The sequence below is a fragment of the Rana temporaria genome, chromosome 9 (genome assembly GCF_905171775.1).
Source record: "Rana temporaria chromosome 9, aRanTem1.1, whole genome shotgun sequence".
Taxonomy (NCBI): Eukaryota; Metazoa; Chordata; class Amphibia; order Anura; family Ranidae; genus Rana; species Rana temporaria.
Window position 1 is genome coordinate 145,742,092 of NC_053497.1, and position 17,324 is coordinate 145,759,415.

At 46.6% G+C, this 17,324-nt stretch overlaps 1 protein-coding gene across 2 annotated transcripts in view; it reads right to left on the reverse strand.

The window, feature by feature from the left end:
- Nucleotides 1-14,171, reverse strand: part of FPGS (folylpolyglutamate synthase) — a 93,006-nt gene extending 78,835 nt beyond the window's left edge. Inside the window, exon 1 of one of the 2 annotated variants that reach the window (XM_040324760.1) lies at nt 14,087-14,171. In XM_040324760.1, coding sequence (XP_040180694.1) covers nt 14,087-14,152 — 66 coding nt within the window. In that variant the 5' untranslated portion in view covers nt 14,153-14,171. Of the gene's footprint in view, nt 1-3,324; nt 3,406-14,086 lie in introns of those variants that run through there. The other variant, XM_040324759.1, reaches the window with a different exon arrangement.
- Nucleotides 14,172-17,324: the final 3,153 nt, after the last annotated feature.

Sequence of the window (17,324 nt, forward strand, 5' to 3'; positions counted from 1 at the left end):
CTTGTACGCCCATATGCCAAGCCATTGTGCAGACGTATATAGTCTTGCGCTGGTCGGCAAGCGGTTAAAGTCATAGTAGAAAAATGAACTATCACGTATAAGCTGGGCTTAACCACTTAAGACCCGGACCTTTAGGCAGCTAAAGGACCCGGACAGTTTTAATTGCGCAGTCATGCAATGTTGCACCCAAACAAAATTTACATCTCTTTTTCCCACAAATAGAGCTTTCTTTTGGTGGTATTTGATCACCTCTGCGGTTTTTATTTTTTGCACTATAAAACAAAAAGATCGACAATTTAGAAAAAAAAAATGCAATATTTTTTACTTTTTGCTATAATAAATATCCCCCAAAAATATTTAAAAAAAAAAAAATTTCCTCAGTTTAGGCCGATACGTATTTTTTTTTTTTTCACGAAAAATAGGTAGAAAAAAAAAAATCGCAATAAGCGTTTATCGGTTGGTTTGCGCAAAATTTATAGCGTTTACAAAAGAGGGGATAGTTTTATTCCTTTTTTTATAATTTTTTTTTTTTTTACTACTAATGGCGGCGATTAGCGATTTTTTTCGTGACTGCGACATTATGGCGGACACTTCGGACAATTTTCACACATTTTTGGGACCATTGTCCTTTTCACAGCAAAAAATGCATTTAAAAAGCATTGTTTACTGTGAAAAGGACAATTGCAGTTTGGGAGTTAACCACAAGGGGGCGCTGAAGGGGTTATGTATGGCCTCATCTGTGTTTCTAACTGTAGGGGGTGTGTGGCTGTAGGTGTGACGTCATTGATTGTGATTCCCTATATAAGGGAACACACGATCGATAACGGCGCCAGTGAAGAACAGGGAAACTGTGTTTACACACAGCTCTCCCCGTTCTTCAGCTCCGGGGACCGATCGCGGGACTCCAGCGGCGATCGGGTCCTGTGGGTCCTGCAGCTTCGAGTAGTAAGTGAAAAAAAAAAAAAAAGGAAAAGGAAAAAAAAAAAAATTATGTGCGATCGATCTCTGCGCTCCAGACTACTGACCCCCCCGCCCTGACTGAGAGTCTGGAGATATCTAATCCAAGGGTTCCAAACCCTTTCAAACTGACTTTGTTGGTCACGAAGAATACTAGTTAATTTTTAATTCATCATGATCCAAGAAATTTATACAAACCCAACATTCACACATTTCACCAAAGTTTTTCTGGAGAGAGAAAACAATCAATGTGTGAACTGTGTTGGAGGATAAAACCTCAGTATTCTGTCTCTTGTCCCACTCCAAAGCCCCTGTACACACGATCGGAATTTCCGAGGGAAAAAGTCAGACGACTTCTTCCATAGGAAATTCTGACCGTGTGTATGCCCCATCGGAAATTCTGATGAATTCCATCAGTGTTTAAATATAGAACATGTTCTATTTTACTCCGATGGAATTCCTTCGGAATTCCGATGTGCTTTTAGCCGGGCAAAAGCCCGATTGTGCGTATTAGGCTTGTGCAATTCGTTTCGTAACGAATCGAAATTTGGACGAATTTAGCAACTTTCGGAGATTTGAATTTCCGAACAAAGCAATTCCCAATAAAACCGAATCCGAAAAAAAAATACCGTATTTATCGGCGTATACCGCGCACTTTTTTGCCCTGAAGATCAGGGCAAAATCGTGGGTGCGCAGTATACGCCGATACCCGCGCCGAGTTTTGAATACTGCGCCGACGTATACCGAGCGCGGTACACTCGGGTATAGTCGGGCAGTCTCGGCTCCTTCCGCGCTCACGTCCTGGACGTCAGCGCGGGTAGCCGAGCATTGCCGACAATACACGAGTGTACTGCGCTCTGTATATGTCGGCGCAGTATTCAAACTCGGTGCGGGAAACGAGCGGGGAGGACGCCGCGAGGACGCCGGACCCGCCGAAGAGGACGCCGGACCCGCCGAAGAGGACACCCGACCCGCCGAAGACGGAGCCCGGACCCGCAGAAGGACGCCGGACTCGACGAGGCCGCCGATGGACGCCGTGCAAGACACCAAAATTGTAAGTACAAAAAAACTTTTTTTTCCCACAGGATTGGGGGCCACTTTAGGGGTGCGCGGTATACTCTGGAGCGCGTTATACCGCAAAAAATACGGTATATCGCAAATGGCAAATGCCCTTTGGCATGATTCGTTGTTGCGTTAATGCGGCCCAATTCAACAGCAAGTCGACTTGTGATCCCAACCACACATCCAACAATAACACTCTCTGCTCCTCCCTCACCGTGCTGAACTCCCTCTCAAAACGGTGTACAGGGGAGGCCATAGCCACATGTCAAAAACGAAAGTAAAATACGAGATTTCGAATCATTACAAATAATCGCAATGTATTTAGAAAAGTAAAAATCCATTCGAAGCACGTTAAGCAGCGCCATTGTGAGAGAGACACGGATAATTACGAATCAACAAACCAAAAAAAAGTTACGAATCAACGAAAAACAATGTACTCTACCGAAAGTACGAATTATAAATAAACTAAAAATAAGGCTTACATTAATACGAATCATTACGATTCAAACGAAAAATGACGCTTGCGAAAATACGAATTAGTCCGAACACGAAAAATCCAGTTTAGCAAAATTACTAATGATTACGAATCAACAGGACGGAAAAGAAAATAAACACGTTTTTCCGTTGTGCACAAGTCTAGTGTGTATGCGGCAGAATTGTTTCTGGAGCCTCGAGTAGTCCTCCGTCGGTTCTACTCATTTTTCGGCTCTATAATATCCCTCAAAGTATAGCCAGCTTATATTACTGTATTTATCAGCGTATACCGCGCACTTTTTTATTCAGGGCAAAATCGTGGGTGCGCGATATACGCCGATACCCATGCCGAGTTTGAACCACTGCGCAGGCATATACCGAGCGCAGTACACTCGGGTATAGTCAGGCAGGCTCGGCTCCTCTCGCGGTCACGTTTTGGACGTCCAGGACGTGACCGCGAGAGGAGCCGAGCCTGCCCGACTATACCCGAGTGTACTGCACTCGGTATATGCCGGCGCAGTGGTTCAAACTCAGCGCGGGGATCGAGCGGGGAGGACACCGCAGAAGAACGCCGGACCCGACGAGGAGGACACCACCGAAGCCGCAGATGGACGCCGGACCCGACGCGCAAGACACCAAAACTGGAAGTACTAAAATCTTTTTTTTACAGGAATGCGGGTCCACTTTAGGGGTGCGCGCTATACGCCGGAGCGCACAATACCCCGATAAATACGGTATTTCTATTATGGAACAATCACAAGCTCCTTCTACACAAGCTACAGCTGAGACAATACATAACAGGTAATAATGAGATTAACTCGGTGTCCATACCTCAAACGGAGTCTTCATCCCTGAAGGTTGCCGATATGACAACGAAGCGCAATACTTCCGATGAGCGTCCCAGAGTGAGAACTGAGCCAAAGGTCCTAGCATGCTAGTCTAGAAAGCAGTGAAGCACATTCAATTGTAACATCTCCAGAAATATGAGACTGTGCACCACAAACTCGCAGATCAAGATGAAAGAATCCAGGGTGGAACTTCCACCCAACCCAGTGGCAAACTTTTTTACAACTGAGCGTTTACCTTTCTGAGCCCACTGAAGGTACAGACTAAACTTTCCTGGCTGACAATGGACGGGTATGGATTAGATACCATTGTTCTGTTATCTAAAGACTTTATTGGGGGAAAGAACACCAATGAAGCTGAACAGGTTTCTAAACAAAGGATACCTTGTGGAATTTTGCGCCTAAGGCGGGCCATACAGTGCGAATTTCTTTCCATGGGTTTGCGGGGGTTTTTGGTTTTCATGGGTTGCAGCAAAGAAATTCGCATTATTCCCATAAAGCGGGGGTTCACCCAAAAATAAGTTTTTAACATTACATTCAGCCGAGTTGTCATAATGACAAATCGGCTTTTTTTTTCCCCCCGTACATACCGTATTTTCACCGCCGCTTCCGGGTATGTCTTCTGCGGGACTGGGCATTCGTAATTGATTGACAGGCTTCCGACCGTCGCATACAGAGCGTCACCGAAAGAAGCCGAACGTCGGTGCGGCTCTATACGGCGCCTGCGCACCGACGTTCGTCTTCTTTCGGGAACTCGTGACGCGCCGTATGCGACGGTCGGAAGCCTGTCAATCAATTAGGAACGCCAAGTCCCGCAGAAGACATACCAGGAAGCGACGGTGATAATACGGTATGTACGGAAAAAAAACAAAAAAAAAAACAGCCGATTGTCATTAGGACAACTCAGGTGAATGTAATGTTAAAAATTTATTTTTTGGGTGAACCTCCACTTTAACATAGAGAGTGCTCACAGGGGAATCCCACCCAGTCATTGTCTGCACCCGGCTGGCGGGGGAAGCCATCCTCTGCGGCGAAAACCCCCCACTGATTATCGCTAGCGACTATAGCAGCCACTAGCGATAATCATAGGAGAATCTGGCAAGCTGGTTGTATCAAGTTGATCAATCAATCAACTTGGTACACTCAGCCTGCCCTATAACAGTTCGAATCACGTGTTGCAGGAAAGAAATAGCTTGTTTCCCCATCAACACAGTCACCCTCCTGCTGGGGGGGGATGAGCCATCCCTGGCAGGAGAACACACAGGCCCGGATTCACGTAGAAGCGCGCATCTTTGTACGGGCGTAACGTATCCTATTTACGTTACGCCTCCGCAACTTTGACAGGCAAGTGCAGTATTCTCAAACCAAAGTTGCGGCGGCGTAGCGCAAATAGGCCGGCGTAAGCCCGCCTAATTCAAATGTGGAAGATGTGGGCGTGTGTTATGTAAATTTAATGTGACCCCACGTAAATGACGCTTTTTACGAACGGCGCATGCGCCGTCCGTGAAAGTATCCCAGTGCGCATGCTCCAAATTAACCCGCAAGAAGCCAATGCTTTAGACGTGAACGTAAATGACGCACAGCCCTATTCGCGAACGAATTACGCAAACGACGTAAAACGTGAAAAATTTGACGCTGTTCCGACGTCCATACTTAACATTGGTACACCTCATATAGCAGGGGTAACTTTACGTTGGGAAAAGCCTAACGTAAACGGCGTATCTGTAATGCGACGGCCGGGCGTACGTTCGTGAATTGGAGTATCTAGCCGATTTACATATTTCTAGGCGTAAATCAGCGTACACGCCCCTAGCGGCCAGCGTAAATATGCAGTTAAGATACGACGGCGTAGGAGACTTTCGCTGGTCGTATCTTATACAAAATTCTGGCGTATCTGATTCTTTGAATCAGGCGCCAAGATACGACGGCTCAGACTCAGAGATACGACAGCGTATCTGGAGATACACCATCGTATCTCCTACGTGAATCTGGGCCACAGTGATTATTATTGCTAATGGCTATAGCCACTGGCAATAATCGCATGAAAAAAATCTGACAGGCTGATCAATCGATCAACCTAGGTACAATCAGCTTGCCCATACATGGTTCGAATCTTGGCTGGTCCCTGTTGAACTGGCTGAGGTTTGAGAACCGTCTATGGCCGGCATTTCCAAGAAAATTTGGAGACTATCATTATTGGCCTAAGAGCAGCCAAAATCACAAACAGAAGTAGAGTGAATATACAGAGCGGTTCTTTAATGGGATTTTTGGTGGTGCTTTGGACAAATAATGTACCAAAAAAGTTTCTTTAAAACTAAAGAAGTATGTTTTGTTTTTTTTACAGTTTTATACTTACCTAGGTGGATGCAGCATCAGTCCGATGTCCCCTGCCACCTCTTTATTGACTGAGAACAGAGTGATCGAACACCACCGATGGGTCGGTTCTCTCACCTCACCAAGCGATGCCGACTGTCAATCAGCAGCTCTCCACTCTGGCCTCCCCCCCCATGCTCACTGGATCGTGGAGGGGTAGGGAGTGGCCGTATCAGGCTCTCAGCGGCTCGCTGAGAGGCCGAGACAGGTATCAATCCAGGAACCTGACGGATCTAGACTTTATTGTTGTGATGACGCGGTGCCTGGACTGATTCCTGTGACGTCAGCAGAGAGCGGACTTCAGCCCGCTCTCTACTTCAGAACGGGTCACAGGAATCCCAAACGAATTGCACTCCTGTGACCCATAGGAAAAGCCCAGCCAAATGAGCTCAGGCTGGACTTCTCCTTTAATACATTTTATTTACCGTATTTATCGCGGTATAACGCGCTCTGGCGTATACCGCGCACCCCCAAAGTGGCCCCCAATCCTGTGGGGAAAAAAAGATTTTTTGTTTTTTTGTACTTACAGTTTTGATGTCTTGCGCGGCGTCCATCTGCGGCCTCGTCGGGTCCGGCGTCCTTCTGCGGCTTCGGGTGTCATCTTCGGCGGGTCCGGCGTCCATCTTCGGCGGGTCCGGCGTCCATCTTCGGCGGGTCCGGCGTCCATCTTCGGCGGGTCCGGCGTCCATCTTCGGCGGGTCCGGCGTCCATCTTCGGCGGGTCCGGCGTCCATCTTCGGCGGGTCCGGCGTCCATCTTCGGCGGGTCCGGCGTCCATCTTCGGCGGGTCCGGCGTCCATCTTCGGCGGGTCCGGCGTCCATCTTCGGCGGGTCCGGCGTCCATCTTCGGCGGGTCCGGCGTCCATCTTCGGCGGGTCCGGCGTCCATCTTCGGCGGCGTCCTCCCGCTCGTTTCCTGCCACGACTTTGAATACTGCGCCCCCATATAGCGAGCGCAGTACACTCGTGAATCTTCGGGCAGGCTCGGGCGCCTCTCGCACTGACGTCCTGTACGCTCAGGACGTCAGTACGAGAGGCGCCGAGACTGGCCGAAGATTCACAAGTGTACTGCGCTCGCTATATGCGGGCGCAGTATTCAAACTCATGGCGGGAAAGCGGGTATCGGCGTATATCGCGCACCCACGATTTTGCCCCGATTTTCAGGGCAAAATAGTGCGCGGTATACGCCGATAAATACGGTATACATCATTTTATCATGTCATGGAGAACATTTTCAAACTAGGTGATGATGTGAAGTTTTTATCCCGACCATATGCGTGGGCACACCCTAATCACCCCATGTGGCAAATACCTTCTGTTTAGACCCCCGATATTTCACTAAACCGGTCTCCTTAAAAAAATAAAAATAATAAAGAACATACAATTGTAAAAAAATATTAAAAAAATAAATAAAAACTACTGAAATCGTCCACTGCCCTACTGACACCGTCCATTGCTCCACTATACACACACACACGCATATGTGTTTGAGCTTTGGGGTGCACACCCTAATGCAATAGGCTGTGAACACCTAGAATCCTGACATGTTTCACCCAAAAGGGCTTCCTCAGGGGAATGCCACAGAGCACACAGGGTAAGCCATGTGGCCACAGAGGGCACACCAAGACCAAAAAAATTAACTGCCAACATAAGGTCAAGCGAGGGTGACAAAGATAAAACAAGACAAAAGTTGTTGCAGGGCAGACGGTGAGATGGAACAGTGCAAACGACAGTAAATATCCTTTAGCATACAGCAAGAGGAGGAGTCCCGGGGAAGTGGAAAAGTACAGATGAGTAGCGTAACAGATGATAGCACATATCTCTTAGCACAGAGCCAGAGGAGAAGGAGCCCCAGGGAAGTTGAACAGTACAGATGGCTGTACATATCTTTAAACATAGAGCCAATGGAGACGGAGTCCCACTGAAAAGGAACAGTATAGATGGCCGCACATCTCCCCACTGTAATATCCACAGACATCTCCCCCACTGTAATATCCACCATCATATCCACAGACATCTCCCCCACTGTAGTATCCACAGACATCTCCCCCACTGTAATATCCACCATCATATCCACAGACATCTCCCCCACTGTAGTATCCACAGACATCTCCCCCACTGTAATACCCACAGACATCTCCCCCACTTTAATATCCACCATCATATCCACAGACATCTCCCCCACTGTAGTATCCACAGACATCTCCCCCACTGTAATATCCACAGACATCTCCCCCACTGTAATATCCACAGACATCTCCCCCACTGTAATATCCACAGACATCTCCCCCACTGTAATATCCACAGACATCTCCCCCACTGTAATATCCACAGACATCTCCCCCACTGTAATATCCACAGACATTTCCCCCACTGTAATATCCACATACATCTCCCCCACTGTAATATCCACAGACATCTCCCCCACTGTAATATCCACAGACATTTCCCCCACTGTAATATCCACAGACCTCTCCCTACTGTAATATCCACAGACCTCTCCCCCACTGTAGTATCCACAGACATCTCCCCCACTGTAGTATCCACAGACATCTCCCCCACTGTAATATCCACAGACATCTCCCCCACTGTAATATCCACAGACATTTCCCCCACTGTAATATCCACAGACATCTCCCCCACTGACATATCCACAGACATCTCCCCCACTGTAGTATCCACAGACATTTCCCCCACTGTAATATCCACAGACCTCTCCCCCACTGTAATATCCACAGACATCTCCCCCACTGTAGTATCCACAGACATCTCCCCCACTGTAATATCCACAGACATCTCCCCCACTGTAATATCCACAGACCTCTCCCTACTGTAATATCCACAGACATTTCCCCCACTATAATATCCACAGACCTCTCCCTACTGTAATATCCACAGACATCTCCCCCACTGTAATATCCACAGACATCTCCCCCACTGTAATATCCACAGACATCTCCCCCACTGTAATATCCACAGACCTCTCCCCCACTGTAATATCCACAGACCTCTCCCCCACTGTAATATCCACAGACCTCTCCCCCACTGTAATATCCACAGACCTCTCCCCCACTGTAATATCCACAGACATCTCCCCCACTGTAATATCCACAGACATCTCCCCCACTGTAATATCCACGTCATCTCCCCCACTGTAATATCCACGTCATCTCCCCCCACTGTAATATCCACAGACATCTCCCCCACTGTAGTATCCACAGACATCTCCCCCACTGTAGTATCCACAGACATCTCCCCCACTGTAATATCCACAGACATCTCCCCCACTGTAATATCCACAGACATTTCCCCCACTGTAATATCCACAGACATTTCCCCCACTGTAATATCCACAGACATTTCCCCCACTGTAATATCCACAGACCTCTCCCCCACTGTAATATCCACAGACATTTCCCCCACTGTAATATCCACAGACCTCTCCCTACTGTAATATCCACAGACATCTCCCCCACTGTAATATCCACAGACATCTCCCCCACTGTAATATCCACAGACATCTCCCCCACTGTAATATCCACAGACCTCTCCCCCACTGTAGAATCCACAGACATCTCCCCCACTGTAATATCCACAGACCTCTCCCCCACTGTAATATCCACAGACCTCTCCCCCACTGTAATATCCACAGACCTCTCCCCCACTGTAATATCCACAGACCTCTCCCCCACTGTAATATCCACAGACCTCTCCCCCACTGTAATATCCACAGACATCTCCCCCACTGTAATATCCACGTCATCTCCCCCACTGTAATATCCACGTCATCTCCCCCACTGTAATATCCACGTCATCTCCCCCACTGTAATATCCACGTCATCTCCCCCACTGTAATATCCACGTCATCTCCCCCACTGTAATATCCACGTCATCTCCCCCACTGTAATATCCACGTCATCTCCCCCACTGTAATATCCACAGACATCTCCCCCACTGTAATATCCACAGACCTCTCCCCCACTGTAATATCCACAGACATTTCCCCCACTGTAATATCCACAGACCTCTCCCTACTGTAATATCCACAGACATCTCCCCCACTGTAATATCCACAGACATCTCCCCCACTGTAATATCCACAGACATCTCCCCCACTGTAATATCCACAGACCTCTCCCCCACTGTAATATCCACAGACCTCTCCCCCACTGTAATATCCACAGACATCTCCCCCACTGTAATATCCACAGACCTCTCCCCCACTGTAGAATCCACAGACATCTCCCCCACTGTAATATCCACAGACCTCTCCCCCACTGTAATATCCACAGACCTCTCCCCCACTGTAATATCCACAGACCTCTCCCCCACTGTAATATCCACAGACCTCTCCCCCACTGTAATATCCACAGACCTCTCCCCCACTGTAATATCCACAGACATCTCCCCCACTGTAATATCCACGTCATCTCCCCCACTGTAATATCCACGTCATCTCCCCCACTGTAATATCCACAGACATCTCCCCCACTGTAATATCCACAGACCTCTCCCCCACTGTAATATCCACAGACCTCTCCCCCACTGTAATATCCACAGACCTCTCCCCCACTGTAATATCCACAGACCTCTCCCCCACTGTAATATCCACAGACCTCTCCCCCACTGTAATATCCACAGACATCTCCCCCACTGTAATATCCACGTCATCTCCCCCACTGTAATATCCACGTCATCTCCCCCACTGTAATATCCACAGACATCTCCCCCACTGTAATATCCACAGACCTCTCCCCCACTGTAATATCCACAGACCTCTCCCCCACTGTAATATCCACAGACATCTCCCCCACTGTATAGGAAGATTAGTGCTTGCTTAGTCTTACCAGAGAAGCCGGCTGAACACGAGCAGTTGAGGCCAGGTGATGACGTCAGCGCGCCACTCTAGGCTCACCTAGGCCGCCGCTGGGTGGACCAAGATGGCCGCCGCTCCGGGAGCTAGGCCGAAGCCACGGCCTTTCCTATGGCCGAGGCAGCAGCGGAGCTCCGCGGATCAGGTGGTGTGCCGATCCGCATATGGTGACCCATTCGGACCACAAATCATTTACGATCCGTACCAATCAAAAGAATTTTGATCGATCAAAAAAATTAACGATTAATCGAGGAGTTAATCTTTAATTTCCACAGCCCGAATAAATATTATATAAAGTTACACCCTCCAAGGCAATATCATAACGTTTTACCATTATGAAAAGCTTAACTTAAAACAAAGCCGCCCTGCAGCGGCGCGCTGTCACAATTGCAGATGCTTTCATCTTTACTCGGCCTTCTTTTCAGATTCACGGACTCCAGACTTCTGACTGGCCAAGCCACGATGACATCACTCCCACGCTTGCGGGCAGGAGACTTGGCACAAGTATGCTGTTCCTTCAGAGCACATGCACCGGTGACATAACTGGTGCATGTCTCCAGAATATCTCCTAAACCGTGTTAGCCGGATTCACAAAGACTTACGCCAACGTATCTACTGATACGCCGCGTAAGTCCACAGATGCGCCATCGTATCTATGCGCTTTATTCTTGTAATAAGATACGCTTGAAATCTGGCTCCATCCGACCGACGTAAGTCTCCTACGCCGTCGTATCTTGGGCGCATATTTACGCTGGCCGCAAGGGGCGTTTCCATCGATTTACACATAGAATATGCAAATGAGCTAGATACACCGATTCACGAACGTACTTACGCCCGTCGCAGTAATATACGCCGTTTACGTAAGGCGTACGTCCGGCGTAAAGATATTCCACACAATAGCTGGTCTAAGTCATGTTGGGGTATGGATGTCGGAACTGCCGTCTGATTTTTACATTGTTTACGTAAGTCGTACGTGAATGGGGCTGGGCGTAGGTTATGTTCACGTCGTAGGCATTGAGCCGGCGTATCTTAGGGAGTAAATTTGACGTGATTCTGAGCATGCGCCGTTCGTTCGGTGCTTCATTTACATGGGGTCACGATTCATTTTAATACAACACGCCCACTACCTGCCTTTGAATTAGGCGGGCTTACGCCGGCCCATTTACGCTACGGCGCCATAACTTACAGAGCAAGTGCTTTGCGAATACTGGCCTTGCCTCTCTATGTTACGTCGGCGTAGCGCAAATGAGATGCGCTACGCCGGCAAAAAGATGCGCCCTCTACCTGAATCTGGGCCTGTACGTTTAGGAGATATTCATTTTAGCTACAGATTTTTTTTTTTTTTTTTTTTTAAAAGCATACCTGTAGGTAAAGTTGTAAAAGGTACAATTTTTTTTCCTAAATAGCTTCCTTTACCTTAGTGCAGTCCTCCTTCACTTACCTCATCCTTCCATTTTGCTTTTTAATGTCCTTATTTCTTCTGAGAAATCCTCACTTCCTGTTCTTCTGTCTGTAACTACACACCGTAATGCAAGGCTTTCTCCCTGGTGTGGAGTGTTGTGCTCGCCCCCTCCCTTGGACTACAGGAGTGTCAGGACGCTCTCTACGTTGCAGATAGAGAAAAGAGCCGTGTTAGTGGGCGTCCTGACTCTCCTGTAGTCCAAGGGAGGGGGCGAGCACTCCACACCAGGGAGAAAGCCTCGCATTACTGTGTGGAGTTACAGACAGAAGAACAGGAAGTGAGGATTTCTCAGAAGAAATAAGGACATTTAAAAGCAAAATGGAAGGATGAGATAAGTGAAGGAGGACTGCACTAAGGTAAAGGAAGCTATTTAGGAAAAAAAAAAAATTGTACCTTTACAACCCCTTTAATGGGGACATACACGTATTGGCCACTTTATTAGGTATACCTGTTCAATTGCTTCGTAACACAAAATGCTAATCAGCCAATCACATGGCAGCAACTCAATGCATTTAGGAATCTAGATGTGATAAAGACGACTTGCTGAAGTTCAAACCGACCATCGGAATGGGGGACCACAGTTTGGAGACCACTGTCCTAGACCAAAACGAGCAGTTAACCCGTGCAGTTCAGACAGAGCCCCGCTACATGGTAAAAATTAAAGCGGTGGTTCACCCTTAAAAACAAGTTTCTACCATTAAATCCAGCATACTAGCGTGAGCTACAGTATGCCTTTATTTATTTTTTTGCACAGTACTCAGTTTAATCGCGTAGTTAAGTTTCAGACTCCCTGCGGGGAATGGGCGTTCCTAGGCAGAGGGAAACATGATTGACGGCCGGCTATGGCGCGTCACGCTTCCCGAAAATAGCCGGAGTAGGACTCGGCTCTTCACTGCGCTATACGGCGCCTGCGCACAGACTAGAAGCTGACTGCGCAGGCGCCGTGAAGAGTCAAGTCCTATTTCGGCAATTTTCGGGAAGCGTGGCGCGCCATAGCCAGCCGTCAATCATGTTCCCCTCTGCCTAGTAGACATGTGCATTCGTTTTCGTTAGAATGCATTTTCGTCCAAAAATCTTGTTTTTTTCATTATCGTTTTAACAAACGATAACGAAAGTGCAAGAAACGAAAACCGAAAGATCTGACATAAAAAATGCTTTATTTTCATTTTCGTTGCGGTAAAAATTAGATATATAGAGATTCGACATTATAGGGAAAAGATTCTACATCATAGAGAAAAGATTCGACACTATAGAAATAATAGATTCGACATTACAGAGAATAGATTTCGATTTATGAGAAAATAGATTCGACATTATAACTAGTCATACAACATTAGAATTCTTGTAGGCGGAATATTCGAACGGAAATGTACGATTAGACGTAAAGATTCGACGTTCCGTCGAATATTCGTTTGACCAATCGACAGTAACCAAAAATATTCGACGTTCCGTCGAATATTCTTTTGACCATTCGACAGAAACCAAGTATTATTGGATTTTCGGACGAAAGCTATTCCCCAACGAAAAACGAAATAAATCAAAATGATTTTCGTGAGTAACTAAATACATTTATTTTCCAAACGAAAACGAAAAAACGAAACGAAATATTCCAGTCTGCACATGTCTACTGCCTAGGAACGCCTACTCCCCGAGGGAGTCTGAAACTTAACTACGCGATTAAACTGAGTATGGCGCAAAAAAATAAAGGCATACTGTAGCTCGCGCTAGTATGCTGGATGATTTTTTTTTTTTTTTTAGGGGTGAACCCCCCAGCTTTAAATAAAAAAATAATTTGCCCGAAGTTCTGCTTTAAAGTCTCACCAATTCTACCATTCAGTGGAGTAGTAAAGACGAGCGGCTTAACCATTAAACTGATATGTAGCTGTAACCAGAGACTTGTTGTTACAAATTTACTCCCGTTCCTCTAATCTATAATCCGTGTATTGTGCACTGCCCTCCGGAGAAGTTTGAAAAGTGGACAGTGCAGATTGTTTAAAACATGAAAGAAAAAAGTGACAGTTGAGAGGTGAAATCTACCTTACCTCCTCCATTACTCTGGTAGTGAAATGAGCCCAAGAAGAGATTTGCTTGCTGATCACATGGTTCATGCTGATCACTTCCTGCAATAAGCGTTGGAGGACCCTGGCTGAATGCCTAGATCCTCAATAATAGGACTCAGCAGGCTGACATTATTCCGAGGACCCAAATCTTGGTTTACCAGTCTTAGTCTTCATTTTGATGTTTGTAGCGCCATCTTGTGGTTTCTAGTGAAACTGCATAAAACAAGGGTCCCATTTCCTATAGAGCTCTGAACCAGTCTGGGTTCTGTGTGATGTACAAACTAAAGACTTGTATTTGGCAGTACATCTTGTACAAGACATATACTCCCACATATTTCCCTAGGTCAGTGATGGCGAACGTTGGCACCCCAGATTAGGGGTGCAACAGATCGGATCAATCCTCGGATCAGGAGACACGGAACGGATCATTTTCGGTTCAGTAAAAAAAAAAAAAAAAAAAAAAAACACACACAAGACAAACAAAAGTTTTGTCTTTTTACATTTTATTAATATTTTTTTTTTACTACCAATGGCGGCGATCAGCGATTTTTTTCGTGACCGCGACATTATGGCGGACACATCGGACAATTTTGGGACCATTACAGTGGAAAAAATGGCAATTACAGTGTTACTGTTTTACTAGTGTGGGGGCAATGTTGGCTATGGCTATTATTAATAGCCATAGCCAACATTGCCCCCACACTAGTAAAACAGTCACACTGTAATTGTCATTTTTGCCACTGTAATAATAGTCATAGCCAACATTGCCCCCACACTAGTAAACACTAACACCGTGTGTATAGCCATTTTCCCCACTGATTACAGTGGGAAAAATGGCTATACACACAGTGTTACTGTTTACTAGTGTGGGGGCAATGTTGGCTATGACTATTATTACAGTGGCAAAAATGGTAATTACAGTGTTACTGTTTTACTAGACCGAGTACATCAGTACAGTGAGTTGGCTAATGGCTATTAAGCCATTAGCCAACTCACTGTACTGATGCACTTGGTCCGTCTCCAGGTTACATGCAGAGTCAGCGGCGCAGCGCGCTCTTGCAAAAAATCCACAAGCAGAGGGAGGGGTGATGACGTCAGCGCGCACCGCCGCCGAGTGTACCAAGATGGCCAACCGCTCCGGAGCTAGGCCGAAGCCGCGGTGGCGGTGCGTTCCGCGGATCGCATACTGTTCTGATCCGAACGGGTCGACCCGTTCGGATCGGGCACGATCCGTTGCACCCCTACCCCAGATGTTTTGGAACTACATTTCCCATGATGCTCATGCACTTTTTCAGCCAACATACACAAAACTACAGTTTTTTTAAGCTCTTTAGTGCCACCCTTTGGGCAACTTCTGCTGATTTTTAGCATTGGTTCGGAGCATGCGTGTTTGTACATTGGATTTTAGTCCGACGGATTTGTGTACACAAAATCGGATGACCCGACAGGACACCTTTGTTGTCGGACAATTTGAGAGCATGACCATCCAACATTTGTTGTCAGACAATTTGAGAGCATGACCATCCAACATTTGTTGTCGGAAATACCGACAAGAATTGTCCGATGGCGCATACAGAAAACCCTGCCATCACACAATTGTTGTCGGAAAATCCGATTGTGTGTACAGGCCTTTAGGATTAAATCAACTCTTCCCTTGTAGTGGGGGCCTGTAGCACTGCAAGGATCAAATGTTACTTTAGTACAGGTATACCAGCGGTCGGCAGGCGTTTCGTCAGATATGGCGACCCATCAGAACATATAACAAAAGTGACGTATCGCCATCTTGCTACACCCCGCACTCCTCCATGGTAAGGATACTCTGAGAAGGAGGGAAGCAGACATCTAGTTACACCCACCGGAGTTTTGCATTTTACACTTATTGTTAAACAGGAAAGCAAGTCTATAAAGTGAAATATAGTACTAGGAACTTAGTTTGACTGGTTAGATCAGGGATCCTCAAACTACGGCCCTCCAGCTGTTGCAGAACCACACATCCCATGAGGCATTGAAAAACTCTGACATTCACAGACATGACTAGGCATGATGGGAATTGTAGTTCCTGAACAACTGGAGGGGCCTAGTTTGAAGACCCATGGGTTAGATGTTGAAATTTAAAAGCTGTGGCAAGCCTGCTTATTTCACAGGTTTGCTAATCTGACAGAAGTTAGCTGCTTTTAAAATTCACCATGTAAAATTCATACGGAGTTATAAGTACTGTATTTCACTATATAAACTCCTTTTACTGTTCAAAATGTGTAAAATGCAAAACTCCAGTGGGTGCAACAAGATGTCCGTTTTCCCCCTTCTCTGTGTACGTTTACTATGGAGGAGTGCGGGGTGTAGCAAGATGGCGGCGACGGAACGTCACTTCCATTACACATTCGGACGGGTCACTTAATCTGACGAAATGCCGGCTCCAGCACTATTCACTTTTTCCCAAAGCTCTGGGTGGTCCCTTAGCCTCAGCATTAACAGTGTAGGGCTATCACCCCACTTTGTAAATAGAGAAAAGGCGGGTACGCAACTGGAGATGAAAGCACATTAGAGAAGCTGCAGTGCTAGATCAGTCACAGAGGAAGATGACTGGAAGGGGGAATAAGGCAAGCATTATTCCTGCACCCCGAAACTTAACAAGTATGTACTCCTTGCAGTGTAGATATGTCTAGTTGCCAGAGTTCAGCTTTAAATAATGAGGAGGCCAACACTGCTGATCCCACCCCATTCACACTGGAGAGGGGGGGGGGGGGTTCTGCAAGCAGCATCTTTGGGGCGATCTATACACCGCTCTGGGTGCTTTTAACCCCTTAAAAGCACCTCGCTACCACCCGAACAGCAGCGCCAAAGCGCACCATTGTGAATTATATATTATATATATATATATATTATATATATATATATATATATATATATAAAAAATCAGACAGTTCTAACTGTTCTTGTTTCAGGGCGGCAGTGACTAGGACCTCATGTATATTGGGCATTTTCCAAGCTCTTCTGATGCCTTTTTTCCTGGCAGGGGACAAGCAGCAATAGAAAAGCACTCAAAGCCATGTTTTGCAAACACATTCAGGCGTGTCAAGCGTTTGGCTGTGAATTCATTACAAATACAAATTTATTCTGGATATTAAAATGAATGAACACACAAGTGCTAAACGAGCCTGGCGCATATAGGATGCGTTTGACATGTTTTTCTGCTGAAAGACACTGTGCGCCTGGCCGC